Source organism: Brachyhypopomus gauderio, chromosome 15, assembly GCF_052324685.1.
Source record: "Brachyhypopomus gauderio isolate BG-103 chromosome 15, BGAUD_0.2, whole genome shotgun sequence".
NCBI lineage: Eukaryota > Metazoa > Chordata > Actinopteri > Gymnotiformes > Hypopomidae > Brachyhypopomus > Brachyhypopomus gauderio.
Genome location: NC_135225.1, coordinates 10,691,503 through 10,719,430, shown reverse-complemented (window position 1 = coordinate 10,719,430; position 27,928 = coordinate 10,691,503). Strand labels below are relative to the sequence as shown.

Sequence of the window (27,928 nt, the reverse complement as noted above, 5' to 3'; positions counted from 1 at the left end):
TGTTTCTGAGGGCAAGAGTGCGTGTGAAAGGAATGAGACAGCAAGTGAAAAGTGTGTATATGTGTGGAGTGTGACAGTGTGTGTGAGGGAAGAAACAGAGACCGCATACTGAGCAGGACGTCAAATGCCATGAAGAGAGTCTTAAATTAACACATTTCACGTGGTAATGTCAGGAAACCGGCATTCAGACTTATCGTACATTGTGAATGAGGAGTTGAACATTTACATGAGGAGCAAACTACAAAACCAAGAACAAGGACAAACAACCAAATGAAACCGCTGTATAAATAAGGCACTAACAAGAGATTAGTGTGGAACATCACTGCCCCATGAGTGTAGACCACTTAACCTGAGTGAGTGACTGACCAGTGACGAGTGTCCTGCATTAGTCGTAGTCACTTTGAAGTAGTGCACGAGGCTACTGTGCGCGTGCACACACACACACATACACATACACACATATATATATATATATATATATATATATATATATATATATATATATATATATATATATATATATATATATGTATGTATGTATGTATGTATGTATGTATGTATGTATGTATGTATGTGTGTGTGTGTGGCTGCCATTTTGTTTGTGTGTATTTATTGTTCATGTTTGGTAAGTGTAGTTTAGTTCATATGTTGTTTGTTTTATTTGTAAGTATAGTTTGGTAAGGCCTTTTTGGTTCTGAGTGACATTTTGTTTGTTATTTTGTCCTTGGCCACTCCCGAAGACATTTACATCTGTCTTGTGTACTCCTATGTGTGACAAGGTTAACTTGTCATCAATTTTTGCCTGATTGTCCAGTCCCTTTTTACATTCATCTCTATGTTACTGTTCTTACAGCCTAGACGAGAACGTAACAATATATATATATATATGTATGTATGTATGTATGTATGTATGTATGTATGTATGTGTGTGTGTGTGTGTGTGTGTGTGTGTGTGTGTGTGTGTGTTGTTTCTCACACTACCAGAGGCCTGTGAGGATGTGACAGTATTTTCACTGTTCCTAGGCTTCTTGAGCTCTTATGCACCGATATCGTGCCTGTCATGGGAAAATGTGAGAAACTTGCTGTTAATCTTCCACATTCACTCTTATTCTTCTTTTTGTCTTACTCCATCTTTTCATCACTTTTTAGATCACTTTTATATCACCTATTACCACTGTTGTTGTGTACATCTTATCAACCATCATTGTGTCTCGTTGTTTTGTCTCTATTTGTTCATTTGACTTGGTGGGGAGGACCCACTGTGTCTCGGCTTTATTGTTTTCCAACACACTCTGTGACTCCTCCCACACAGATCTGGGGGTGTCCAGCTCCTTGCATATTTTCCTGTGTATGATTCCTTACATTTGGTTGTATCTGTTCTCCTTCTGCATGCATGTTGTGCTCCTGCTACTAGGTGCTGGATTGTCTCAGAGGTTCCTTTGCATCAGCATCCTGTTTCTCTTGTGTACTTCACAGCAATCATTTTGACCACCTCTACAATGGAATATATATATATATATATATATATATATATATATATATATATATATATATATATATATATATTAACAATCAATGAACTGGACATGAAAGTATGCAGGTCAGGTGACAAATGCATCCCACTTAGGATAAGCCTTATTCAGAGAGGTGGTGACATCATTTGTAGTCCATTTGATCATTTGCTGTTTTTGCTAAAGTGAGTTTTAAATAAGCCTCTAATCCAGTGAGTAAAGTTTTGTGATATTATCAACCTCTAATGAAAGAGCTCTACTTCTAAGTTATCACTCTACCACTTTAATGATGTTTGTACTGTAATGCTCTGTGGATTGGGGTTTCAGAAGTAGAGAACAAAGTTTTAAAATTATTCACCTAAATTTGCTAACTCCTTAACCTTAAACGTTTATCAGCACCTCTATCCCACAATTGTTAACATTGCTTGCTTTTGTGCAGACACCCACTCAAATTACAGTCTTCATAGGTTTTTGCTCACATTTAAGATTTTTTTTCTCTCTGAGTGCCTTTGAAGTGAGGAAGCAGTGCAGTGTGCAGATAGCAACATACGAGATGTGGAGATGCACTGTATGGAGTGAGAGAGAGATGGGGGAGGAGAGAAGAAGAGGAGAGCTTTTACACCTCTGCCTGTTTCCTTTTACTTCATTGTACATGCTGCTTCCTCTACACACTCCTTCATAAGTTTTTCTGCGAAGGTAAGAATGTAGTTTGACACAATTATGAATATCTCTTAGAAACAGATACATTTTAAGTCCTGGTCCTAGTCTCTCTTACTTTTACGTTACGTTTAATGGTTCATCGCTTCTAGTCAGCTCGTGATTTTCTCGTGTGGAGTTCTTATTATTCAGTGGTATTGTTGAATACTGAGTCAAAAGAACAGGTACCACCTGGACTTTAATTGCAGTGCAGAGAGCAGAGACAGTAAACCTTTTGATTTAAAAACATGTTTAACCTACTTCAGTGTCTAAAATTACATTTGACCTACTTAGGCCAAGATCAAACCTTAATAGATCCAGTGAAACTGCTGCTTACCCTGTGTCTATTTAATACACACAGGGCCTATGCATAATTAAAATGGTTTAAAAACAAACAAATTCTAAAATCATTGATAATCACCCCACTGGTAATTTTTAAAGACCAGATCTTCAGGTTTGATATTTGTGCCTCATGTGGCAGAAGTGGTTTCAGATAAAAACGTGCACTTTGTCAGGTTCTGATGGAGCTTCTCCTGCTGCTGGTGTTGATGCCTGCTCTCCTGTTCGCTGGTGAGTCTTACCTTTCACTCCACACCAGACCCATGTTCCCTGTGAATTCTGCAACTCTGGCTCTGCCCCACAAAACCAGATTTTATCCTACCCTCCCCACTTCTTTTTAAAATGTTTTGTTAATAAGCAGAATCGTTGGGGAATTTGGCTTATTAATGGCTGGTTTATACAGGATTGCATATATATTTTTTGGATTTTTGAATGCAAAAAATGAAATCCATTGACACACTGAGCTGTGCAGCTGCAGACTTTTTGAAAAGCTAATTGTGTGTTTTGTATGACTAACTTAGCCGTGCTAATGGTGTGTGCTTGTTTGTACATACAATGAACACGATTGAGATTTGCGTTGTAATGTGGTGTTGTGTGATGTTTATTTTTGTTTTTGTAAAAATGCTGGTAAAATTCTATACAGCCACAAACTGCCTGACTGTAATTGCAATAATTCCAAATGACTGGCTTCTCTTTTTGTAGCGTTCTTTGTTATTTTAAAGAGGCTTTATTTTGTACTATTTAAATTAGTTATTGTACTATTTCTTGTGATCAAGCAAGTGCTATAAATGACAATTTTAAAAATTTGGACAGTGAATATTTTCTGGATATTTTTGTAATGGATTAACAAATTAGTGTCCTTAGTCTGGCTTTTAACGTGTGTCCAACACTATAGGCCTGTTTTAACTGAAAGTGTCTACAGAGGTATATTCCTGTTGTAAATTTTTTTTAAAGATGCAATTTGCGTGGACCCTCTTTTATAAATAAATAAATTTATTTATTGGCATTATCCTAAGATTCTGCTATTGCATGTGTACAGCAGATGTGTACAGACAACTGATTGGTTCAGCACAGTGGTCAGCGATGATCAGATAGCAACAGAACATGGACAGACATGGACAGACTGATGGTCATTCGACATGTTTTTATTTTTAATTAATTAATTAATTAATTTCTTGCATAACAATGTCTGAGGAAGTCTGATTTTATTTAAAATGTGATGTCTGCAAAATATTTGATTTTCACTTCAGATGTTATCATTAGTTTTGACCAAAAGAGGATAATACCAAAAAAGAAAGTGTTAATGAAATGCATCAGTGGCCTATTGATATAATCTCTTGAAATTCAATTTTAACTTCCATTTTCTTTCATTTACCATCAATTTCTTCTGTAAAAAGAGGTCAGTGGAGCCCAAGGAAACAACCTTTCCTACAACTTATCATGGTTCTGTAAAGAGTGCATACTGCCGAATAGGAATTCAGTTCAATGCTGTATTAGTGCTTGCTTTATTAGCATGCTCACTTTCATTCAACATCTGCTTAGAAGTGAGGACTTTTTTTCCCTGTCTTTTTCCCTGTTTTTTTCCCTACAGTTTAGTCCGCTGCAGAGATTTGTTTTTATTTGTGCAAACGACCTCCAGCCTTCTGGCTGTGTGCAATATATATATATATATATATATATATATATATATATATATATATATATATATATATATATATATATATATATATATAGTATAATATACACTGTATACAGTAATTTAATTCAAAATTCAGTCCAAATTGTTAAATTGTTTATCGTCCAATTTTTTCGCCGTATGCTAAAAGTACTCAGTACCAAATAGATTCTTTTATATCCACATGGATGTTTTTATATTAAAAAAATACAAATAGTAGTTGTAATGTATATTGTGGGTTTCACTGTTGTCATCCATTGAAGTGTAAGTATGTTTTCTAAGTAATTTCAGTCTGGCCTTTGTTCATCATTAAAGGCCTGCAGAACACATGAAGAAGAAAAAAACACTGGGGGAAAAAGGAAAACAAAATGTGATTGAAATCAAACTGTAACAAGAGGAGATGTGTGCACAAACCTGCCAACCAAGCTACTTATATCACATCTGTTTTTTGTTCTCATGGCCAGAACATAGCGATATAAAGCTTGGCACGACTAGGCTCAGGGTCTTTGTTCTTGGTGTGCTGTCTGAGACACAGCATTAAAGAGGTCACCATTTAGAACAGGGTTGCTTTTTCTACATTTTTAGAAAGGCCAAATGTTTTAAAGTCTACTGAGACATGTATAATGTTCATTAATACAACAATTTTAGACTTCAATCTCATGATGTATGCTGAGGAGAAAAAAACAGTCCAAACCATTTACCATGCATCTTCTCACACTGATATAAAGCAGTTAGATTTTATATGAGGACCCAATTTTCTTTTTCTGCTTTTAAACCTAAAGTGATCGTAGTAAAAATCACCCATTTAATTTCATTATCAAATGTAATAACCTGCTGCCCTCTGTTCATTGTTCCAGGCAACACCACCACCACCACCAATGCCACTGGCACCGTTGGTTATAATGTTTCAACAGAATCATCTATGTATGGAATCAGGAGCACAAATACACCAAAGGTCATTCGGCTCCCTCCTATCCTGACCAGGGTGAAGGTGATCTGGGAAGAGTCCAATCCATGTCAGGGGATGATGTACCTCAATGTCAATTTCACAAATAAACCACAGGCCCTGTGCTATGAAACTATAAAGAACTTTGAGGAACTGGGCATTGACATTTGTGAGGAGAGGAGATGTGGAAGCTTCCTTGACTTCAAGTTAGTGCCCAAAATGAGGGGTTACATCATCACAAATGAGGACCTGACAGAGATCACATGTTCGAACGTGCATATCAACTGTAAAGGTATGTGTGAGTGTGTGAGCGTGCGTGCGTGTGTGTGTGTGTGTGTGTGTGTGTGTGTTTGGTGTGCATTTCTACTGTAGTCACGACTGAGCTTCATTTTCTCCTTCACAGGGAGTAAAGAGCTGGTTGCCTTCAAAGCCATAGCTGGTGTTCTCCTGGTGCTGGTCTTGGCTGTCATTCTTTTACACTTTGGCCGGCCGATGTACACAGCCATTCGCAAGAGATGTGAGGCTCGAAAGATATTTTAAAAAATCTAGTTTTAAAATAAAAATATTTGATAGTCGATTTGCAAATACTGGCATTACACTGGCATTTAGTTTAGGTTTAAAATTGAACAGATTACATTATTGTCACTCAAGTGCTCACAATTTAGTGCATTTGAATTGTGCAAAAGAGCATATGACTCATTACATATTTTTCATTGTCAATAATATATAAACATTATATAAGATAAATGCTTTGGTGTTGTGGTACTAGTAATACTGTTTCTATGCTGACATGTTGATAGTGTTTTTATTTTATTTCCTGTAGTTTCACAGAAGAGGGAGAATCGCTGGATCGGCCCGACGCAGAGTCAAAGTGGTGAGTCACTTCTCCTGCTCTTTCTCTCTCCGTCTCACACACACACTCTTGGAAAAAGAAGTGGGCCTGATCTTTTTCATTATTTGACTTTCTTTTTCTTTTAGTGTCCTATCACAGAGGCCAGGCTGCTCATTCAGATAACAATATGGTGAAGAGGCAGTCTTATCCTGGTGAGTGAATGCACACACACACACACACACACACACACACACACACACACACACACACACACACACACACACGCGCACACACACGCGCACACACACACACACACCCCATATTTATCATCATGACTGGGACTTCATTTATTTATTTATGTATTTAATTATTTATTTTGAACCCATTGACCTGTACACATCATTCTCATGCTTGATGTTTTTGTATATTGCAAGGTTTGGAGAGGCTTACTGTGAATCCCAGCAGAGAACCTTCGTCTAACCGGAACAGTGACTACGACTCATATGGCTACCATTAAGCACATCTCTTCAAATCCTGTTGTAGTGCAGGAGTATGCTATGCTTTGTGAACATGCTCACAGGATGGCTTCAGCTCTATGTTAATATGCTCTATGGAGCACAAAGACAAGAAAATCAACAAGGGACTCATAAAAAGTATTAAACTTGTTAAAAATGCAGATCAATAGCTATTTTATAGAGTTGCCTAGGATTTAATATTTACATGTTCAAATGTTTTCAATGCTTTACATGTTCAAACATAAATTATCTCAATTTTGATTCAGTTGTAATAGTGGTTAACAAGCCCCAGACAGGAACTTCAACAACATTTGTTAATCTATTTGTTTCTTTAACAAAACGTTGCCTTAGATTTTAAAATATTGAAACCAAACTGAATTTCTACAAATGTTATTTGTACTATTTTCTTATACTACCTGAAAATTCCAAATTTTTAATTGTATTTTGTTCATATCTTTAAATTAATGTGTGATGTGTTTAAATTATGTTTGTCATATAAAAAAGTAAAAACAAAGCAAAAAAAAAACATACAAAAAGTAACACTAATAACTGGTCATGATTTTTGAGCATGTTCCTCCTGAAGGTGGTCAAGAGAGTCAGGGGACAGAGAACAGGTGATACTGAGACACAGGCACAGTGAGGGAGAGAGCGGGGGAGAGTGAACAGGTGATACTGGCACACTGAGAGAGTGAGAGTGGGGGAGAGAGAACAGGTGATACTGGGACACTAAAACAGGGAGATATGATGTAAATGCACATTTTTGCAGCATTGAGGTTTCCTGTCGTGTTAGGACTACCTTCCTGTCTGTGATATTTCTGTCACTCACACATGCTGTTGCTCTAAAAATATTGCAGGTTCAATAAGCTCCTTAAGTTTCTCTAGTGTTTCTTTTCAGAATGCAGGGATTTTTAAATTTAAATTTTTTAATTTTATTTTTTTGGTATCTCAGTCAGTCAGAGTGCCATGTAACAGTATGTGTGGGTTTTTGTGTGTGTTTTTGTGTTTGATTGCTGTGTGCTACTGGGTGTTTCTGGATATCTCCCATGTGTGTACTATAATATGTGCATATAACAAATTTGTGTGTATGATGATGATGATGAGTGGGGTTTAAATAAATGCGGTCACTTCCTCATCCCCAGGTCAGAGAAAGGATTAAAACTCTAAAACTAATTTGATTGAGGCTGCAAAAGAGAACAGTGACAGCTGACAACAGATAACATGTATGGATTACCACAGAGAGATGGAGAAAACTCCCCCACATTCGTCAACCACCCCATCATGCTTGCAGTTGTATTATGCATTTTCACATGTGCTTATCATTATGTAGCTGTAAATATATGTTACTTTGTAATGCAGGTGACTGTTATTCAAGCGTTTGTGTTTCTGTCGTGCTAGGTCAGGGCGTCCTCATGCTGGGTGGTGTGCTGTTTATTATCATTATCTGCAATGAATATGGCAACCGCAAATTATGCTCAGTTCACAATCTCATCAGCATGCAGAGTTCTCACCAGCAATGCATAGTCATACCACAGAATCTACACCCTGCTACACACCCCCCCACATACATGCATACACTCACTGGCCACTTTATTAGGTACACCTTGCCGGGTTGGACCCCCTTTTGCCTTCAGAACTGCATTAATCATTTGTAGCAAGTTACTGGAAACATTCCTCAGAGAGTCTGGTCCATATGACATGATAGCATCACACAGTTGCCGCATCCATGATTTGAATCTCCCATTCCATCATGACCCAAAGGTGCTCTATTGGATTGAGATCTGGTGACTGTAGAGGCTATTTGAGTACAGTGAACTCATTGTCGTGTTCAAGAAGCCAGTCTGAGATGATTCGCTCTATATGACATGATTAAGTGTATATATATATATATATATATATATATATATATATATATATATATATATATATATATATATATATATATATTAGTGGTGGGACTTTAACGCGTTAATTTCGATTAATTAATTACAGGAAAATTAACGCACTAAAAAAATTAACGCATTTTAACGCATTTAACGGACGAGACACTTTTGCACCGTGGAATGTTTCTCAGTGCACGAGTTCCAGACATACAGATTATATGGACGCACAATAAGATCATGATGGATATGACTGAAGAGGCTACGCTGGTGGATGGGAAATTTAAATATAAACTTCCAGATGGAAGTAGGCTACAAACAAAAATAGTGTTATTTACACTTTATGTAGGAAGGAGTTCGCTTATCACAGGAGCACTTCCACCCTTCGTTACCACCTCAACGCAAAACATGTTGCGGCTAAAGCTGGGCGTACACTGTGCGATATTTTAAATCGTGTACTCAGCTCCAGCTCAAACTACGACTAAATCGCAGGGAGAGTCGGCTCGTGGAGCTGCTTCAACAGTGCGATACTCTCACGAGGAGCGATTTGAATTTCAAACATGTTTGATATTCTTGCGACGCTGCGATTTCTGATCGGGAGTTGTGAATCGCTCCTCGTATACCTGTGTAAACTATACGATGCACGACACGCGATTGAGCCGAAACGAGTGAAAAATCGGCTGAAAATGGGCCAAAAATCGCACAGTGTACGCCCAGCTTAACGCGCAGGTCAGTAACGATAACTTAGCTGCTAAATGTATTCCTAGTACGATAGGGTGACCAAACGTCCGTAATTCACATCCTGTGAGGAAATGTCCTGGTTTTTAAATTACCTTCATTGGACCATTAAGACTGGATTAAACTTTCGCGAGTGGCCGTAGCGCGCGACTCCGCACGCGTTTATACATGACGCGTCACATTATTTGTGTTGTCCGCTCTCAGTGGTCGAAGATAAAGACTTACAAGAAGCGCTGCACATTGCGTCAACTGATGCAAGTTACGAACTACCGTCCAGGGGTGAGTTTCCCAAAACGTTCTTAGCGCCAAGTACTTCTTAACCTCGTACGTAAGAATGAGGTAACGAAGTACTTGGCGCTAAGAACGTTTTGGGAAACTCACCCCAGAAAGACAATGTCGAAGAAAATCCAGCAGCTGTATGATGAGGAATAGGAAGTAAAACAGGTTATTGTGAAGAGCGACACAAATGTGGCTCTGACTGGGGATCACTGGACCTCTGTTAGCAACAAGAATTATCTTGGTGTGACAGCTCATATAGATGATGAATCTATAGATGATGAAGATCCAGTCATTTGCTTTGAGCATGCAGAAGACCACTTCTAGGCACTATGGAGATGCCTGTGGCAGAAGCCTGGGAAATTAAAGAAATTGCTAAAATGCTATTAAAAAACATCTTCTGATTTACTTCAATTCTTCCAATATCCTGAGCAAAACTCCCAAAATTAAACAACATTTTTGATCAGAATTTCCAATGTTCTGAACTGTTTTCTGCACACTACACATATATTGGTCTGTGTAGTAGACTGGTGGAAAAATAAACAAGATGTTGAAGTTTATGATTATGTTCATTGATTCATTCATCATTCAAACTTAAATTAATATTTCTCATGTTAAATACTGAAATGCGATTAAAATGCGATTAATTTCGATTAATTAATTACAAAGCTTCCGATTAATTCGATTAATTTTTTTGATCGCGTCCCACCCCTAATATATATATATATATATATATATATATATATATATATATATATATATATATATATATATATATATATATATATTATAAGGCATGCTTTGTTAGTACAATTTAATTGTTCACTTTAACTGGCATATCCGTACTATTACCTATGAATTCTGTGATCAGATGCAAAGAACTTTGTAAGTCGCTCTGGATAAGAGCGTCTGCTAAATGCCGTCAATGTAATTGTAAATATAACTAATCAGACAGTTGAGATATATATACCGGTACAAAAATACATACTATACTTTTATACACACTTTAAAAACATTAAATGCTCATTATTGTGGCTTTTATTCTTAGTGAAGAATTGGTGATAGAGGTGTTTACCAGAGTCATCAGTCTGGAGCAACCATTTTCATTGGTAGACAGAAAAATATCAAAAGAGATGGGGAGGGAAAGAGAGTGGATTATTTGGCATTTTAAATGAAAAAATCTGTATTGTATGAATCTGGCACAACTGCTAAAGAGGAATATACAGAAAGCAGGAGGGAGAACAGAGATCAGAGGAAGAGGTAACCATCAAAGCCACAAGAGTTATAGATCAAAGGGAATGAAAAATTAACTATTAAAAAGTGGCTACAGATAAGGCAGAGAAGCAACATTAATTCCAAACTTTAACATCTGCAACTAAACCAAACATTGTGGAAGTAGAGAGGAAAGTTGTTAGCCATTTAGCAAAGATGGATGGAGATTAAATGATGAAAATGTTACAGTGTGGATAACTAGGAGAAATGCTGAAGTTCTACTTGCGATTTCCCTTCAATGACATGTTTGACAAAAGAGGTAAGTAGATATATATATAGTGTATTATCTACTACACAAAAAAATAAAGGGAACACTTAAACAACACAATGTAACTCCAAGTCATCTACACTTTGTGTTCAGATAGGAAGCAACACTGATTGTGAATCAATTTCATCTGCTCTTGTGCAAATGGAACAGACAACAGGTAGAAATGAGAGATTTTCAACTGATTTCAAAGATTTAAAAAAATAAAGGGAACACTAAAATAACACATCCTAGATCTCAATTAATAAAAATCTTTGAAATCAGTTGAAAATCTCTCATTTCTACCTGTTGTCTGTTCCATTTGCACAAGAGCAGATAATGAGCAGATGAAAGAGTAGTTAAGAATATGTTGCCTTCACTCATGATTTTGCCCAGAAGCTGATATCCAGCATGCCGAGAAGTCTTAAAAATGAAGGGTCAACACTGTAATTATTAAGTCTATGTTTAAAGTGAATGTAAACATTCACATTCACTGTTTACATTACATTACAAACATATATATAGTAGTGTACGTGACTGCGTTTATTGTCATATGGACAATATTAATTCCAGCAATAATATGATTACAAAGCCACATAGTGGCTTTTAAATAGTCCATCATAAGACCACCAAACAAGTTGTTTTACACAAAGTGCATCCTAAAGAACGACCTACAACTCTAACGTGGGTATTTCTTCCTCTTACCTATTTGTGGTGGTTAGTTTTAATCTAAGAATTTCAATAGCTTAAAAAAAACCAGTGCGCAGTGCTCTGGAACCTTTAAGACCGCCACTTGCGTCCGTGTTAACCGTGTTAAGGTAATTTGTACATGGTGCCTACGTTGCAGAGGCGACAGCAGTAGGCTACATTTAAAATAACATGTTATCTACAATTTAAACTGCTGTATGTTTTCGTAGTCCGGCCCGGATTTTCTGGAACAAGTTTTTTTTCTGATCTCCGGTGCATACAGCCCGCATCAGCTGGCCCAGTCCGCGGCCCGGTCCAACTCGTTCATGTGTTTACAGTCCTCGGCCGCGCTGAGCAGGTTAGTCTGACTGGAGCGGGGGAGGTAATAACAGCAGCGTGACTACGGGCCGCAGTGCGCGGCGGAGGCTCCTCCACGGGCTGAGTTAAACCACCGACGGCCAGCGGCCCGGCGGCCCACCGGCCCACTAACCCATCGGCCGACCGGGGAAATCCCCGGTAGCAATGTATGCCAGTCCGCCCCTGTGTCCTTGGACATATTTATTCATGTAGGGAATTATGACCTCATAATATCCTCATATTTTAATGCATTTGGAACACCATTGATCCCAGAAAAAACAAAATATGTCACAGAAGCAGTATTTTAGTGTAACAAACGGTAGCAGTGGGTGGAGTAGGAACATGATCCATTTTTGGTGTTGTGTTTGTGGTGTTGTGGCGTTGTGGGATGGGTGATGGATGTAGATTGTCTCTTGGCAGAACAATGTAGCTCTTTCAGTATGAAGCTGATAATCCTCTACTGGATTATGAGACTCTGTAAGTTTGAAACATCAATAATTGTACAAAAACACTCATGCTTGACCTAATTCATATTGTACTGCATGATTAATGTCTTATTTGTTAATTATTTTACTGTTTGTGTAACGTATTCTGCTTAATTCTGACTTTTCCAGGATTAAGATACAGTTATCTAACACATAGAATATGTAGATATGCAAACAATGCCTTGTCTATCTATTTAGCCAAAAATAATATCTAATCTGAGTCTGTGAAACTGCACAAACACGTTAACTGTGTACTCTCTGTCTTGTCAAAGCCTCCACCCAGCCTCCATCCTCTCTCTCCCTCTCAGCCAGAATCAGTTTCCCACCCCTGGCACTCTCTTTCCCTTTCTCAGGCTGACATAGGGCTCCTCTTCACCAACTCCAGCCCATCTTCCTTCACACAGTCTCTGCTGCTCATGCCTCCAGTAAGGGCTGCCTCCAGACCAAGCCTGCGGGCTTCATTTGGTGCCTACTCTGCCACTCATGTATATACGCCAAACACCTTGTCCCTTGTACTGCATCCTCCAGAGAAGGTTGTATTTATATACTGTCCTTCCTTCTTCCAGTTTGTTCCTGAACCGGATGCTCGTCTCTCTGCACCCATCGTTGCATCCCTCCTTTCCCACGTGGTTGTAAGAGAGTGGGAGGCTGAGCAAGGTGAGATGTTTAAGGTCAGAGTGTTGTTCCATAAGATGGACAATCCAAACAAGAGAATGTGTGTGACCCTTCATGCCTTCAAACCAGAGGTGTCAATTCCAGGTTCAGAAAGTAAAAGTCCTCACCAGGATTTTGCTCAGGCTTCCTGGATTGTGTTGATTCCACTAATTTTACCTGGATTGCACTAATTAGAAAATCTAGCAAGCTTGAGTAAAATCCTGGTGAGGACTTTTACTTTCTGAACCTGGAATTGACACCTCTGCTTCAAACAGACTGAGGAGCAGAAGGCATCCTGCATCACAAAGGTACTGGAATAGGCTCAGGAGTCAGATGTGTAGTCACTGGCCTCTGTACTCCTCAGGAATAGGCGTTTATAATCTAGAGTCAGATTTCTGTCATCTATGTAGTATTTATTCAAGTATTTGATTGTTACTAAATTAACAAGTAATTGTTACTCAAGTAATTGTTGCAGTCCTTAAACTTAGATCCATGCCTATCTTCTTTGTATTGTATTGTTTTAAATTGCTGTTATTTTATTGTTCTTTTCTATGTACCAACTTTACTCAAAGTCTCCTCTTGGGCTGTGTGGTCACCGTGACTTTACCCAAAGACTTTTGGTTTGAGCCTGAACACACTGTTCAATCACTCCAGGCTCAGATCTTCAGTCGGCTCCGCCCACACAGGCTCCGAGCTCGTAATCACAGCCGACGGCAACAAAACTTCTCAAAGGCCCTCTGAGCCAAATCTAGAATCCCCACTGATATCATCCAGCTCTACTGCTCTTCCTTTAGCCCTTTGACCAGTCTTAACATATCAATCCCTAGATGTGTGGAGAACAAATTAGAGCAGACACAGAGAAAGCTGTACTATGCTGGCTCTGTGGCTCTGAAGGATAAAACAACAAAAAGTAACAAGACAAAACAAGATTTTTCCTGCTTAAATGAAGCTGGTGTGGAGGAACTATGGCTGAATTCATATGTACTGATCCGCTATAACAAGGGGCCCGTACAAACACTGCACTGGACGGGTGTGTCAGTAAATCTGAGGTCAAATTTTAGTGGAGAATTTCTCATTGTTAGGTGTCATTGCTGTGATGCTGCTTTCATTCCCTTAACCAGACTTGTGGTCTGGTGGAGAAGGGCTTACTGTTACTGCAAGGCCAACTTGCCATGAGATCTGACCTGTGGTCCATTAAAGTGAAAAGGACTTCAAGCACCAAGCATGACAGTTTCTATAATCTCTCGTAGAACTAACACTGTAATGGACAGACATGGGTAAGACACACAAAATTAACAAAAACAATGGTCTCAAAATAATAGAAATGCGAAACCTACTAGCAAATATTTGAAGTGTTCTCAGGCATGCTACTCAATGTATGAAGTGACATACATACAGTACTGTTGTCCTTATACTCTTTACGAACTAATTCTGCACACCTGCACTGCTTTGCTGGTGTAGATTATCTTCTGTATGTGATTTTTGCGTTGCTCAGCACATTGTCAGCATCACGTTAGGACTTGGTATCTCCGGCAATATGTTTGCCACATCACTGTAATCTTATAACAGATCAGCTTGGGCAGGAGCGTTTCTAACTAAAATGACAAGTGGAGCCTTTTTGGCAGCCTCAATATTATTGAGCCCGACAGCTTTGCTGCGGGGTGTTCTTTGTTTATTTTCATGGATTTCAGTGTGATTTTCGCTTCTCTCTGCTCGTTTTCAATACATAACATCCTTCTGTCACCAGTTTTTTGACTGAAGGTCATTGGGGACACCCAACACTTTAACCACAGTTTTTACATTGTGGTCAGGCCACGTCCAGGGCACACAAGCTTGTCCCTAAGCTCTGTCTGAGGTGATCTAGCCTTGCCTCAGCGTGCCGGTCATTACAAAGCTTAAAATGTTTATTTTACTTAAGTGATTTCAGTCAGTTCGACATGGTATTGTTCTTGCTGCAATTAAATTATGTGCAAGTTTAAATGTGGTCTTTGACCTCACTACCTTGCAGTTGAGACTTGTCAACGTTGTAGTAAATGAGCAAAAATGTATCTCAATTGGGCAAAACATTCCATCTTCCATTTGTCATCTTTAATATAATGCTATCTCTTCTTCCCCTCATTGCAGAAGCTCAGTACTGTGACAAGTGGCATGTCTCTCGGTTAAGAGCTTATGCAGGAGTTTTGATGTCGCTATGATAGTTGCAGCTAGCTGGTGCGTGGAGTATTCCCAGAACAACAGTGTGCCTTGTGGGGTAGTGACGAGCTTCCACTCTATTACAGATCAAGGAATTGTGGGCATTGTCCCTATAACAGACATGAGTCAATCCGGCTATGTTCAAATAGGCTGTAGCTTTACCAAATCTGTAAACAGACAACAAACACCACCATATAAGGAACCCAAGACCTCAGAGGTGAATATAAAAATGTAGAGCAAATATGAATACTGAATTCTGTTGAAAAGTACTGGTTTCAGCAACAAACACGTGCTATCATGTGTCACTGATGCTTGGTTAGATTTTAAAAGAATTGGTAACATGAATTAAATGATCTTAACTTTAAGCCCTTGGAGAGGCTGGGAAGTACTTACTTTTTATTTTTGTATATTAACAGAGCAACACAATAATAAACAGCCATCTTGACCAGATGCTGTCCATCCCTGTCACAGTGCTGGGGGGTGGTGCAGGATGGAACTCTATTAGATATTACTTCAGCAGTGAAGTGGCAGTCAGCTACTAAAGATATTGTCAAGGTAAACTTATTTGTGGGAGAGAGTCATGGTTTACTGCATAAAAATCACAGGTTATTTAAAGGCTATAATGACATATAAGCATAAAACATATATCCTCTTAATATGTATAATTATGTACAACCTGGTTTTATGTCTTACATCAGCTGATATCTTGCTCATGTCCATAATGGAGATTCAGTGTCCAGTGACTGCTCTGCTGTTTTAGTTGATGGGAGCGAATCTGGGCTGGTCAGCACCAGTGGAGGTGAAGTATTCTCTGGGCTTACTCACAGGCTCTTTATGTCTGGCTGTGTGGGCTCCAGTGTTTCCACTGCATATCTCTCTCTCAGACTCAGGGGCGCAGATGGCACTGGGGACGGGGGAGACATGTCCCCTCCAGATTTATATTGACCCCATCCGAAATCTAGCATCTACAAGCATAAACGTATATATTGTACAGCTCGGTGGATGGAATTACTACACGGACAGTAGGTACGCTTTGTTTTGCAATTATGAATACACATTTAAGAAAGTATAGCCTATGTATTAGTTTTTACTTTTAGTTTCTATGGTTGTAGAGAAGGGCAAAACAAATTTACATTTTAGTAAACAAATTTTCATTAACATGAAAATGCTAGCTAGCTAGTGTTTATAGTCAACTTACTTTCATCAACATTTTCATTGACATTACTTTCATTAAGATCCAAAGCTAGCTAGCTGCAATGAACTTCCCACAAGAAAAACAAAAAGCAAAAAAATGAAAGCATGCCAACTAGCTAAAATGAGTTCCACAAAACATGGTTTTGCTTTTACCCCCCCTAAAATGTAAATTTGTTTTGCCCTTCCTGGCCACCGTTACTTACTTTGTTGACGACTGATCATGGCTAATGCTCCATAATACTTCATTAACAAACAGATACTAATCTTTATTTTTATTTGCATCCCTCTCCCTCTGCTTGGTTCAAGGAAATTTGACTTGCAAATAATAATGCATCAGAAGTCCATAGGAAAAAGTTTATTCTATAGATGAAGCATATAAGGCTCTGCATTTTGTACACAATGTACATCATTTGATTGGTCACACACATTTTCACATGTGAAAAGACATAGGTCAGTCTTCTCGCTGAAAAGACGTTTTTTTTTTTTTTTACAAAACTAAAGTAATGGTAGTGCCCGGCGCAAATCCGATTGTAACGGAGTAAAAGTCGCGTTTTTCTCACCACATATTTACTCAAGTAAAAGAAGTCTTTCATATTAAAACTACTCTCACAAGTACATTTTTGTCCACAACTACTTGAGTAAATGTAACGCGTTCCTACCCACCTCTGTTCATGACCTATGTACCTGTTAGCATGCTACATATGAAGTATGGAGCCATGTCACAGTCATCACATTCGGTAGCATAATTCTGCTGCGAATAGTGACCTGAACCATTTTCACATGTTAATGAGAGAACATAACGACTTAAATGAGTCACACAACACTGAGCTACTTCCATCTTGTTGTGTCATCTCTAGCTTATCATGACAACCCCCACCCCCATCTCCGTTCTTTCGGTTTTCATTTTTCAAGCCCTGAAGCTCATTCCGCTCAATGGTGGAGCCAACCAATGACACCGTTACAAACACAATTTTTTTCACAAATGCAAGGGCCCTACACAAATCATGTTGTTGCATGTAGGAACAGTTGGCATTGTGACACAAAAACATGGGGGGTTTACTGCTATGATGGGTGTGTGACTATGAATAGAACTTGATATCTTGGTACAAAGTGAAACTGTACTGAAATCAGACACCAATATGGAATTTATGAAAATGAGATTCAGAATTTTATGTCTCTATAAGTTGCCTGTTTTAGATCTCTCTCGTGTTGATGCCTTCTCATCCACTTTGTCTTTCAGGTGCACTCCAGTCTATCAGACGTCTGTCATACAGGTTCTGGCTCAATTCAGTGCCTAACCAGTGGGTCATGGTCACCAGCCAATCTACATGCTTGGATAACCTGATTGGTTTGTAGATATAACAGACTTGGTTCGTGATTAGATAAGGATAGAGAACCCTCTATTGCTACTCTTGATGCGCAAAGCCATCTAATTGGCCTGAAGCCTGGAATGACTTCCCTATATGTTAGTATCTAAAAAGCATCAAATATTTAAAATACCATGATGAAATACTTCAGATGTGAATATGACTTGGTTTTATGAAAATCTAAACTATAATCTTTTGTATATAAAAGTTAAATAAACACTTTCCAGTATTTTAGTCTTTGACATAAAACTTTCAAAACAGGTCCTTACAGAACTAAAAATCTGTTTCCCCTTTCTCAGGTAATATCAAATCAGTGGGATGGTGTCCTTGGCAGTGCTGATGTTATGGCAGAGGTGTCAATTCCAGGTTCAGAAAGTAAAAGTCCTCACCAGGATTTTGCTCAAGCTTGCTAGGTTTTCTAATTAGTGCAATCGAAATTTGACCTCCGCTTTTAACCCATCTGTGCAGTTAACACACACACACACAAGTGATTACTAGGGGACTGTGGTGCACACGTGACCAGAGCGGTGGGCAGCCCTAGCCTAGCGCCCAGGGAGCAGTTGGGGTTAGGTGCCTTGCTCAAGGGCACCTCAGTCATGGCCTCAGGTCTGGGAATCAAACCCACGACCCTCCGGTCACAAGACCAATTCCCTACCACCAGGCCATGACTGTTAGTAGGTGGGCTTCATCTGTCAATCAACTCAAGCCCTTCTCAGCGTTCTCTTGTTACAGCAACAGTGACTTCTCACAATACACTATTTGACCTTGGGCAAGTAAGCACTCATACTCATGACTATTGTTCATGTAATATGTTTGCCACCAACTTTAATTTCTTTGATTTATTCTACAAAAACCTTACTTCCTTATTAATGTCTATTCTTTTTTGCCCTCATTTTCCAGGAAGCTTCTATTTGGCTACAGTTTCATGACGATACTGCTGTACCAGTTTCTGCATTTAGCGACATACCTTTTAACCTTTGCCTGTCATCACTGGCTGAATCTGTGGTTCTTGTGACATCTGCTCCATCACAGCGTGTCCTAGCACAAGGCGAAGGTGGAGGGCCTCTTGTGAAAGCAGTACTTCTGGTCTCCACCTGTGAGCTGGTTTCTAACCACATAGAGATGTATGAGGTCAGAGGGGAAGGTAGGATTTGGAGACTAGCCAAAGGCTCTAGTTGGATAAGAGTAAACCTAGATGTGGACCTATGGCCAGTAATGAGTGAAGGTGATCATTTTGAAATGAACAATACATCAGACATGTTTGTGCAGTCAAATGAGAACATACAGTAATTTTGAAGAGGGTAAAGCAAGACTGGACTCTGTTAATCACTATAACAACAGTGTTCACAGTATCAATAAGAGTGAAGGAGGGGAAACCTTTAGTAGAGAGTTAAAAGAAGGTGCTGGAGCTTGGCCATTTTCCTCTGTCTGTCACTCCTCCTGTTGCTGATCACCTGCTTGCAAAAAGAGAAAGAGACAAAGTCAACAGGCCAGAGGACAAGTGGTAGAGGGAGGGGATAGCATTGAAGAGAAGGAAGAAGGTAGAAAGCCAGGGAGAGGTAGCCTAATTAAATGTGCTATGAATTGAGAAAGCAAGTCATACATTTGACATTTGTAAATACTTTAAAAGACACTGACATCTTTATACGCTTAAACTTTAAACTGATTTTGTTTCTTGTCTGTGCCAGTTAGAAATATAAGCTCTGAAGTATGCAGAATGTAAATTAAATATTAGTTTTTTTAATACTGAAACATTAATGCCATAAGAGGTTATCTGTGTTGTTTATGCCATAGCGTTTAATTAGAAATGTTTGAATCGTTTTAATATGTTGTCATTGATATTGTATTGTTCAGTTTCCACAGTTTTCCCGTTATAACCAGCCATATATTCAAGATAAGACATGCTTCATGGCACCTGAGGTCATGCATTTATTTATCATGTACATCATGCATTAATAAAGAAAAAAAAAACGAGAACAGAATACGTCTGTGACTGATTCAGGCATTTAGTGAACTTACACGTTACCACTCCCTGGTGGTCTAGTGGTTAGGATTCGGCGCTCTCACCGCCGCGGCCCGGGTTCGATTCCCGGTCAGGGAATATAGTTTTGATTATTACAAGATTACAAGAATGATTATCTCGGCTTCGTCGCTTAGGTAAGATATTACATCATAATCTTGTTCAACAAATCGCAACAAATTCTTGTTCAAATTTTAATTTATTATTTTTATACGCTACCGTAAATATTCCTCCGCTCGAGATGGAATTTCAGCAGAGTGGCGCAGCGGAAGCGTGCTGGGCCCATAACCCAGAGGTCGATGGATCGAAACCATCCTCTGCTAATTTATTTACATAGTATTTCTGATATGCCAAATTAATTTAATATTCATCAATTGCCCATCGGGGATGAATAAAGTTTTCTGAATCTGAATATATTGGAACAATACATATTTATATAAATATATGTCTTTCCGTTATTGTTTCATGTTTGTGACTATTTCACACCTACCCCAGCAGTAGTTCCTTAAACGTGTGGAACTTAGCGAATTAATATCACAATATCATATCTCAGTCGTTTTTAATGATCTATTTGGCAGAAATGTTTTATTTCTGTATTTTTATAAAAAGGAAAGAAAAAAGTTTTGCGCCCAACGTGGGGCTCGAACCCACGACCCTGAGATTAAGAGTCTCATGCTCTACCGACTGAGCTAGCCGGGCTGAAACATATCCTGACGTATGTCCTTTATGTTCCAATATCTACAGGACATTTCTAACCTCATGATATAGTGCCTAATACACATGGCGATTGACTTTCTTTAAATAACCCAAGTGTCCAATATTATTTCACAACAACGAAAAATGTATGACCTTTTTTTTGTACTCAATGTGAAACTAGTTAGCAATTCCTTCCCTTGCATTCAATATGTACTGAACTGTACTGTGAGTGGTGTTTAGCAATCCTAAATGGATGTACTACACAAGTAATCACAGAAGAAAAAATTCAACCATTTTATATTGCTTAGTTGTGCCCCCCTCCCCTTCCCCTTCCCCTAAAAATGTAAAGTAAATGTGACTTATTATTACAATTTTAAAACTGCAGAAGATCACAGCTGAAGAGCGGTCAGTGGAGTGGTCTGTGAGGTATATGGCACAGTTGTTAAAAATTTTATATAGCTTGATTAGAGGTATGGGAATTAAAATCAATAAGGCACCAAACTACCTCACTGAAAAGCACCACATAACTTTTAAAACTTAAAAACTAGTCACCCTGATTGCTCACATTGTAACACAGAAATTCATTATCAAGCCTTCAAGCTCTTTCAACTACTATTTGAAATCACTTCATTATTAGTTCATGTGACTAAGAATATTTACCAACCATACATATTTATGCAAACTGATTAAAGACATTTTCATTTTCACGGGCCAGGTTTGTTTTTTATATTCCTCCACAGGAAGCTGACTGTTGATGGGTCCTCAGGTTGCAGATCCAAGCGAAGCGTTTCCCACAACGGTTGCATGTGTATGGTTTCTCTCCTGTGTGAACCCTCTGGTGCTTCTTCAGGTTTCCAGCCTCTGTGAAGAGCTTTCCGCAGGTCTCACACTTAAAAGGCTTCTCTCCTGTATGGACTCGCTGATGGGCCTCCACATTAGATAACCCAGTGAAAGCCTTTCCACAGTACTTACAGATGTAATTCTTCCTTTTGCCTTTTTCCAAGCGCTTTGGAAGCTGTAGCCCTGCGAGAGAAACCCCAGCCTGGGTCAAGTTGGTAAGTGTTTGGGGGCTTGTGGTGATCTTTGGGATGGACTGCGTGAGGTTTGCTCTGTTTGCCATCTCTAATCGAACTCCATCTGTCCTGTTGTAGTGACCCGTTTGCTGAGTCTGGGCACGGCGTGAAATTGCTGCTGTGGTCCATTCTGGTTCCACCCTAACAGACCCTCTGGTATCCTGCAGACTGTTTGTAGAAATTCCATCAAGGCTTTCCTGTGTCCCCCTGACAGACAGAGCTCCCGATTGGACCAGAACACAGTCCTGGTCTGGATCTTCTTCAACAGTGTAAGAACAAGATGGCTGACTGGCAGAAGAGTTATTTGCAGCCCACCGTGTATAAAAAGTCTCTAACTCAGTACTTCTCTCATACAAGGTATTATCAGTCCCCACCACGTCAACTGCCGTTGGCCTTTTTCGTCTTTGGGCGCTCGTGTTTGAAAGTAGGCTGTTGTTGCTCTGCACTGCCCCCTGGAGGGGAGGCTCTGAGCTGGGGATGTCCCATACCTTGACTCCTGTTGTAGCTGCTGACCCTCTGAGTGGAAGCGCAGGCTCACGTGCATGCAGAGGGCCAGGAGTCTGGGAACCTAGCACATCTGTCACCACATATCACAATGAATGAGGTCAGTGGTGGTGATCCTTGTTTAGATATAATATTCCATATATGAAACATTAATAAACAGTTAGCTACTGTTGTAAAGTGTAAAATACAATACTGAGTCTAATGTCTTTTTCTGCTTGTCAAACGCTCTGTTCCTCCCTCACCACTATTGCTGCTTCACTCACTCTGTATAGTAATCTGCACTGCAGCAGACTGGCCAGGGATTGGCTTTTGTTCTTCTTGTGGTCCATCCTCCTTCATCAGGGACGAGGCCAACTCATCACACTAGGAACAATGAAGCACTTTGCATTGACTTTCATTTGTACATGAGATTTTTAAAACTCAGGAGAGAAAACCCGAGAAAAATGATCCTTACTTAAAAATGTATTAGCGTTGATGTACAGCAGTATTATTGCAATACTTGAACATTTTATAAAATGAAAATAAAATAACCTCCTCGGCACTGAGAGCCACTGTGATTTGTGCAGGTGAAGAAGAGACCGTAGTTCCACAAATGTCCGTGCTGGATTCCACGAACCCTGAGAAGCAGAGAACGCAATCTTAATGAAGTCAGTCCAACACCACAGTTGATGTCAGTAAACCCGCCAACTGCATGTCATATCAAGAGTGTTGTAATGCTGTTTCTTACCTGTATCTAATCTTTTTTATCTGAATCTTTTTTTTTCTTTCTAACTAAATTTTTCCTTTGATGAATATAAATAAATTATCTCTATGTATGAATATCAACTAAATTGAATATGCAGTTAAGCTATGCATCTGGCAACATGACAAATCTAAAGAAAAGACAAAATGAGAAAAAATGAGCTGCATGTGCACCGCTGCAAACTACCACAGTGGATGTGCACGCTGCAGTGTGGCAGTGCTAGTTATGCTGGTTTAGAGCAGCGGCTTCAGAATGCAGCTGAGGAGAACCACCATATGCACATTAGTGCTTTACCAGTTGCAGTATTCCTGATCAACACAGCACTCCCGATCAACACCGCATTCAACGTCTGTATCTGTGGCGCTTGTCCTCCTCACTCACCGTCTTGCACACTCAGACATCCAGGTGGCTGGCTCTCTCTCCTCCCCTGGTCCGCAAGCTCCTCCTTGATGAATAGCACATCTGGCTCTTCATCTTCGGTCTTCTGAAGTCACAGGACAGACAGAAACAAGCCAGAGCTTTACTACAAAGCACTGCTGTTTTATACACACACATGCATGCGACACTGTCAAAAAAGCTCAATGTTAATGGAGTTCATTAACCTCTTCGATTTCATAATAAAAAAAAGTGATATGGCATTAAATACAACTCAATTATATGACAATTGTACAAAATAAATCAACTCAAGTGGACTAATGTGTCATTCTTGATCATGTGTAGTCTGTGGCTAAAAATCAATTTATCATCCTGACAGATCTGTGTGCATGCACACGAACACACACATATATATTTACATAAAATATCACTAACTCTCAATTCATTATTCCTAATGTAAATATTTATGGCCATAGTGGAAAGATGATTGTCTATGACTATTGTGTATGCACAAAAAAAGCTAAATGGACATCGATCATTTCTGCATGAACTGTAATTTCTGTTTTTAGTTAACCACCATAAGGGCAGGGACATTGTTAATGCTATAATTATTTTTCTGTTCTCTGTACATATTTTATGTTTTACTGTTTTTTTTGTACTATGTACTAATTTTTGTACTATGAAACATGGTTTTTCATGATGCAACGCAGTGGTACACGTGAGAGGGTTAATGGTTCTGTAGAGGCCCAGCTGACATGAATCTCTAAGAGGGACCCTGCATTCACTACATCTGGCCTGTGTTTAAAATATAACTGTAGAAATTCAGACATAGTCTTTCTTCTCAGGTATTTATACAAATAGGCATTTCAAAGGAAAGCATTTTGCAAGTGTCAAAATTATTTAAACTTGAGACAGAATATCTTATTTTGAATAGGAGGCATTTCACAAAACAGAATTTCTCAGCTGGACCATTTAAGACAAGAGACAGCTTACATTATTGTCCCTTACCTCTCATCCTAGAGAACAGTCTTGGCTTGGCTGAACATATGTGGATAAAAAGGATCTCTCACTTCAAAAAATACCTCCAGCCTTATGAAAGTGCAAACATTTATGGGGAGGGGGACAAAATGGCCAAAGGCTCAATATATTTTAAACAAACACTTTTCTCCCTTAAAGGAGCAAACAAAGCAGTCATTAATCAGAGTCATTAATCAGTTTATTTTCTTGCATCATACAGCTGCCAAGAAAACCAAGTTCTGCTTTGGCAAGACAATGATTATGGGTCCATATGTGGTTCAGGTGAGTAAATAATTGGAAATCATAAAAAAAAGAAAAAGGAAAAAAAAAAAAAACAGAAAAAAACTCTCTCACAGTATCCAAATGGTCCAAACTCTAAAAGGAAAGCAGTAAATATTGTGTCAGAAGTTAGACCAAAATATTCAAATTGTATTTTTCCCTCCAGTTTGTTATTTGTAGTAATACAATTAAAAGCCCTTAGCTACATGCAGTTTAGTCCTCTACATGTCCATCAGTCATTTTGAGAAGTCCAGGGTCAGTTTTTTATTTCCCCCAATGACAGCAGTTCCTCTGCTATGAACATGTCAGGGTGGTACTTCTGTTGGTGGGTTTTGAGGTTCCGAATCCAGGCGAACGTCTTCCCGCACTGGGTGCAGCTGTACGGCCGCTCCCCGGTGTGAACCTTCTGATGCTTCTTCAGATTTCCAGCCTCCGCAAAGAACTTTCCACAGGTGTTACACCTGAACGGCTTCTCTCCTGTGTGGATCCTTTGGTGGATTTCCACCTTCTTGGGACGGTTGAAAGCTTTGCCACAGTAGTTGCAGGTAAAGAGTTTCTCGTGGGGGACTCTCTCATTTCTTGGCCGTCCAACTCTTGGCTGGTACACACTGATGCTTTTGGCATGCTGCCAGTTGTCCATATCCTGTCCGTCTGAAGAGGTTGATGCCAGCACTGGAAGGTTGCTGGTCACCTGGCGGTGGGTGGGTATAGGCAGGTTAACACTGCTGATGATTTCTGCTGTGCTCGCAGTAGGATATCGCTGCAACGCATGGCATCTGCCAGGCAGCTTACAGCTGTCCCAAACAGAAAGGTCCTCCCCTTCTTCTGCAGATTCCACCTCAATGATCTCGGGTCTCCGTGGGAGATGCTCGGATTGGCTTGCCATTTTACTGTCACTCATTATGTAAGAACAGGACGGCTGCTGTGGGTCTGCGTCGTCGCCCCCTTGCATAAAAAGCTCCCCCAATGGACCGCACTCCCCGCTTACACCAAACTCTGCCTCTCTCTCTCCTCCCAAGGGCTCTTGGGATAACCCCTCAGTGTTCTCAAACTGTGGCTCAGATTTAAGCAGTTTGTTGGATCCACTGACCTCCAAAGCCTGACGTCGCGTCCTGGAGTGGTGACCATCAGCTTTATCCACCTGAGCAGCACCATAACCTGCCTCCCCACTCTCAGACACAGCTTCTGCCACCCCTGAGACAAGAGTGGGACACACACAAGGCATAAGGAGCTACAATGGTGGCTTTGAGATGCTATTACTATTATTTCTGAACAAGGAAACCAGAAAACATCAATTATTTATGAATCTACACCCACTCACCGTCTTCTCGGATGAATAGTTCTTGTGGAGGGTGGCCCTCATCAGATGTCTCCGCTTTCACCAGAACAGTGCTCGGCTCAGTCATACATGAATCGCCAGCCTTTCGGAAGAGAATACTAAAAGTTCTTATCTATGCGACTTACTAGCGTATGACTCGGATAAGACTTACAAAAAGTCAACGCTATGGCTACGTAATTACACTTTGCCATTGCTTAGAATGTAATAATTTCTCATATATTTACCACGTTCTCGTCGTCTTTCACGACCGGGCGAACAATCGCCATATCTGTACCGGAAGGTTCCCTATCCCTCCAGATATCCTCGTTCAGTTGTCTCGGGTAGAGCTCATCTTGATTTGGAAAAAGATCTTTAAAAAACCACAATAGACGGAGATAATAATTAGACACATCGCGTCAACAGTTAAATGTACAAATACCGCAGTGTGAAAGAATTACACATGTATGGTGCCATACATACCACTAGACGGACCCCTGTATTTGTCCGAGGGAGTCGCGCTCACTTGGACTCTATTCGAGCGATTTAGCGAGCTTTCACGAATCCTTCTTTCTGCATACCCGCGGGCCATTCGCAGCTCCAACAGATGCAGTTTTCGTTTCAGCGCTTTGTTTTCACGCTGGCACTGAGACATTTGTAAATTGATAACCGCATAGTCATCGTCCACAAGTTTACATATTTCTGCCACGGCTGCGTTCGCCAGTACCTCCATGATGGAGGCTAGCTGAGTCTGAAAAGCAATACGGTTCGACATAGCGCCACGGTTCTCGCTAACGCAGACTCGGTTGCACTACACGCGAAACTGAGCTTTTTTTGTTCTAATTTACTTTTAGTTTGTTATTGGAGAAGAATAAGCAAACAAGATGAGTAAAATGACTGAATTATAATTGACGTAACAAAAGAACTGTCTTGTTGCCGTCCGCTATTGATGTCATGAGCACTTCCGGTTGTCCTGTAGTAGTGACGTATTGAGCCCCGTACCTCGTTGGTATATCCTACCGTAAAAACGGCGCAGGAAAATCAAACTAGATTCATTTCAGGCCTATATTTGGTTTTCATGGTTATGCACCCAAAGGGAGAGCAATTAACGTGAATCTGCGGCGATAAATGTCTAAACATAAAATTTTAACGGTCGCTGCCATACTGAATTTACAGACGTTTGCGAACTCTGTCAGCATTAGGCTTACATTAGGATAACAATACGACTCAAGAGCATGATGATCACAGACGTTACAAGAAAACCTGAGATGAAAGAAAACCTTTTGAATGGGAGGCATGAATATAAGTTATTCGGCATGAACTAGGCAGAGGCGGTCTTTGCATAGAGGCGTTGCTAGGCAATTGCCTTGGGCCCCTCCCACTGCCAGGTTCACACTACACGACTTTTCAGTCGTCAGGTTTTTGTGCCGTTCGCACTACACGACTGGTTGTGCTGTAATCGCGAGTCTCTCAGTTGTTGTGGCTTTCACACTACATGACTGATCGGCGACGCGGGCTCACGAATTACACGACTGGGGAATCGCCGACTCATCTGGCTGCCGTCCAAAAACACGAGAACACGAAAACGAAACACTCGCGAGAACCAGCAACACCACGAAGAAAAACAATGTACATGCTCTCCACATTTTCGTTATTATTATTATTTATTTTACCGTTTAACCACTCCATAGTCCCAAATTGTCAGAATTATTTCATCTCTCCGTTGCAGTGAACATAGATATAGTCAATCGCACTATTTCTCCAGTGCTGTCACAATAACTTAAACACAGTGTTGTAGTAAAGTTGACGCTGCTGTTGACTCTCAGTCGCCGACTGGGCTACATATTAAACATGCTAGATATCTGCCGGTCGTCTGCGATGAGTCAGCGACCTCTCGGCGACGGCTCGGCGAGCGTCTTTCAGCAGTTCACACTACACGACTGAGCGAGCGCCGAATGATCCCCGATTTGCGTCCGACCACAGTTTCTGTCGGCGATCTACAAAAACAGTCGGCGACTGAAAAACCAGCCTAAAATCGTGTAGTGTGAA

The 27,928-nt window shown here is 39.9% G+C and overlaps 3 protein-coding genes and 3 non-coding genes across 7 annotated transcripts; 4 read left to right on the top strand and 2 right to left on the bottom strand.

The window, feature by feature from the left end:
• The first annotated feature begins 1,741 nt into the window (after positions 1 to 1,741).
• On the top strand, positions 1,742 to 8,085 carry cd5 (CD5 molecule). The gene is made up of 7 exons (XM_076975543.1): positions 1,742 to 2,207; positions 2,723 to 2,777; positions 5,079 to 5,459; positions 5,571 to 5,684; positions 5,991 to 6,041; positions 6,146 to 6,211; positions 6,434 to 8,085. Exons 2-7 carry the CDS (start codon positions 2,729 to 2,731, stop codon positions 6,514 to 6,516), a joined length of 744 nt encoding a protein of 247 aa, XP_076831658.1. The 5' UTR covers positions 1,742 to 2,207; positions 2,723 to 2,728; the 3' UTR covers positions 6,517 to 8,085.
• A 3,639-nt stretch (positions 8,086 to 11,724) lies between these two features.
• Positions 11,725 to 19,308, top strand: tmem132a (transmembrane protein 132A). The gene is given in 21 exon segments (XM_076975182.1): positions 11,725 to 11,966; positions 12,371 to 12,442; positions 12,723 to 12,935; positions 13,017 to 13,196; positions 13,380 to 13,412; positions 13,677 to 13,687; positions 13,689 to 14,181; positions 14,226 to 14,332; positions 14,334 to 14,381; positions 15,229 to 15,529; positions 15,714 to 15,782; positions 15,784 to 15,874; positions 16,031 to 16,088; positions 16,090 to 16,198; positions 16,292 to 16,323; positions 17,732 to 17,886; positions 17,889 to 17,956; positions 18,158 to 18,238; positions 18,542 to 18,631; positions 18,759 to 19,138; positions 19,140 to 19,308. Coding segments are annotated over 19 exon segments (2,544 nt in total). The 5' UTR covers positions 11,725 to 11,966; positions 12,371 to 12,442; positions 12,723 to 12,866.
• Positions 19,309 to 19,887: 579 nt separating this feature from the next.
• On the top strand, positions 19,888 to 19,959 carry trnae-cuc (transfer RNA glutamic acid (anticodon CUC)). The gene has a single exon. It is a non-coding gene; the product is annotated as a tRNA-Glu (tRNA).
• A 170-nt stretch (positions 19,960 to 20,129) lies between these two features.
• Positions 20,130 to 20,201, top strand: trnam-cau (transfer RNA methionine (anticodon CAU)). Its single transcript has one exon. It is a non-coding gene; the product is annotated as a tRNA-Met (tRNA).
• Positions 20,202 to 20,504: 303 nt separating this feature from the next.
• On the bottom strand, positions 20,505 to 20,577 carry trnak-cuu (transfer RNA lysine (anticodon CUU)). Its single transcript has one exon. It is a non-coding gene; the product is annotated as a tRNA-Lys (tRNA).
• Positions 20,578 to 20,914: 337 nt separating this feature from the next.
• Positions 20,915 to 27,192, bottom strand: LOC143476376 (uncharacterized). 2 transcript variants are annotated; one of them, XM_076974553.1, is made up of 8 exons: positions 26,363 to 27,192; positions 26,128 to 26,252; positions 25,886 to 25,985; positions 25,655 to 25,758; positions 23,275 to 23,374; positions 22,683 to 22,768; positions 22,415 to 22,514; positions 20,915 to 22,224 (listed from the first exon to the last, which is right to left on the bottom strand). In XM_076974553.1, exons 1-8 carry the CDS (start codon positions 26,652 to 26,654, stop codon positions 21,299 to 21,301), a joined length of 1,833 nt encoding a protein of 610 aa, XP_076830668.1. In that variant the 5' UTR covers positions 26,655 to 27,192; the 3' UTR covers positions 20,915 to 21,298. The 2 variants fall into 2 exon arrangements, with proteins under 2 accessions (XP_076830668.1, XP_076830667.1); XM_076974552.1 differs by having other exon boundaries at positions 23,275 to 23,377; positions 26,363 to 27,191.
• Between the last annotated feature and the right edge of the window lie 736 nt (positions 27,193 to 27,928).

Excerpts from the sequence above, each read along its gene's own strand:
- cd5 (XM_076975543.1), top strand. The coding sequence starts at position 2,729 with ATGGAGCTTCTCCTGCTGCTGGTGTTGATGCCTGCTCTCCTGTTCGCT. Across the intron at positions 2,778-5,078 it reads GCCTGCTCTCCTGTTCGCTG|GCAACACCACCACCACCACC; the intron begins GTGAGTCTTACC and ends TCATTGTTCCAG. Across the intron at positions 5,685-5,990 it reads CACAGCCATTCGCAAGAGAT|TTTCACAGAAGAGGGAGAAT; the intron begins GTGAGGCTCGAA and ends TATTTCCTGTAG.
- LOC143476376 (XM_076974552.1), bottom strand. The coding sequence starts at position 26,654 with ATGTCGAACCGTATTGCTTTTCAGACTCAGCTAGCCTCCATCATGGAG. Across the intron at positions 26,253-26,362 it reads ATACAGGGGTCCGTCTAGTG|ATCTTTTTCCAAATCAAGAT; the intron begins GTATGTATGGCA and ends GGTTTTTTAAAG. Across the intron at positions 22,225-22,414 it reads AGTGCAGATTACTATACAGA|ATGTGCTAGGTTCCCAGACT; the intron begins GTGAGTGAAGCA and ends ATGTGGTGACAG.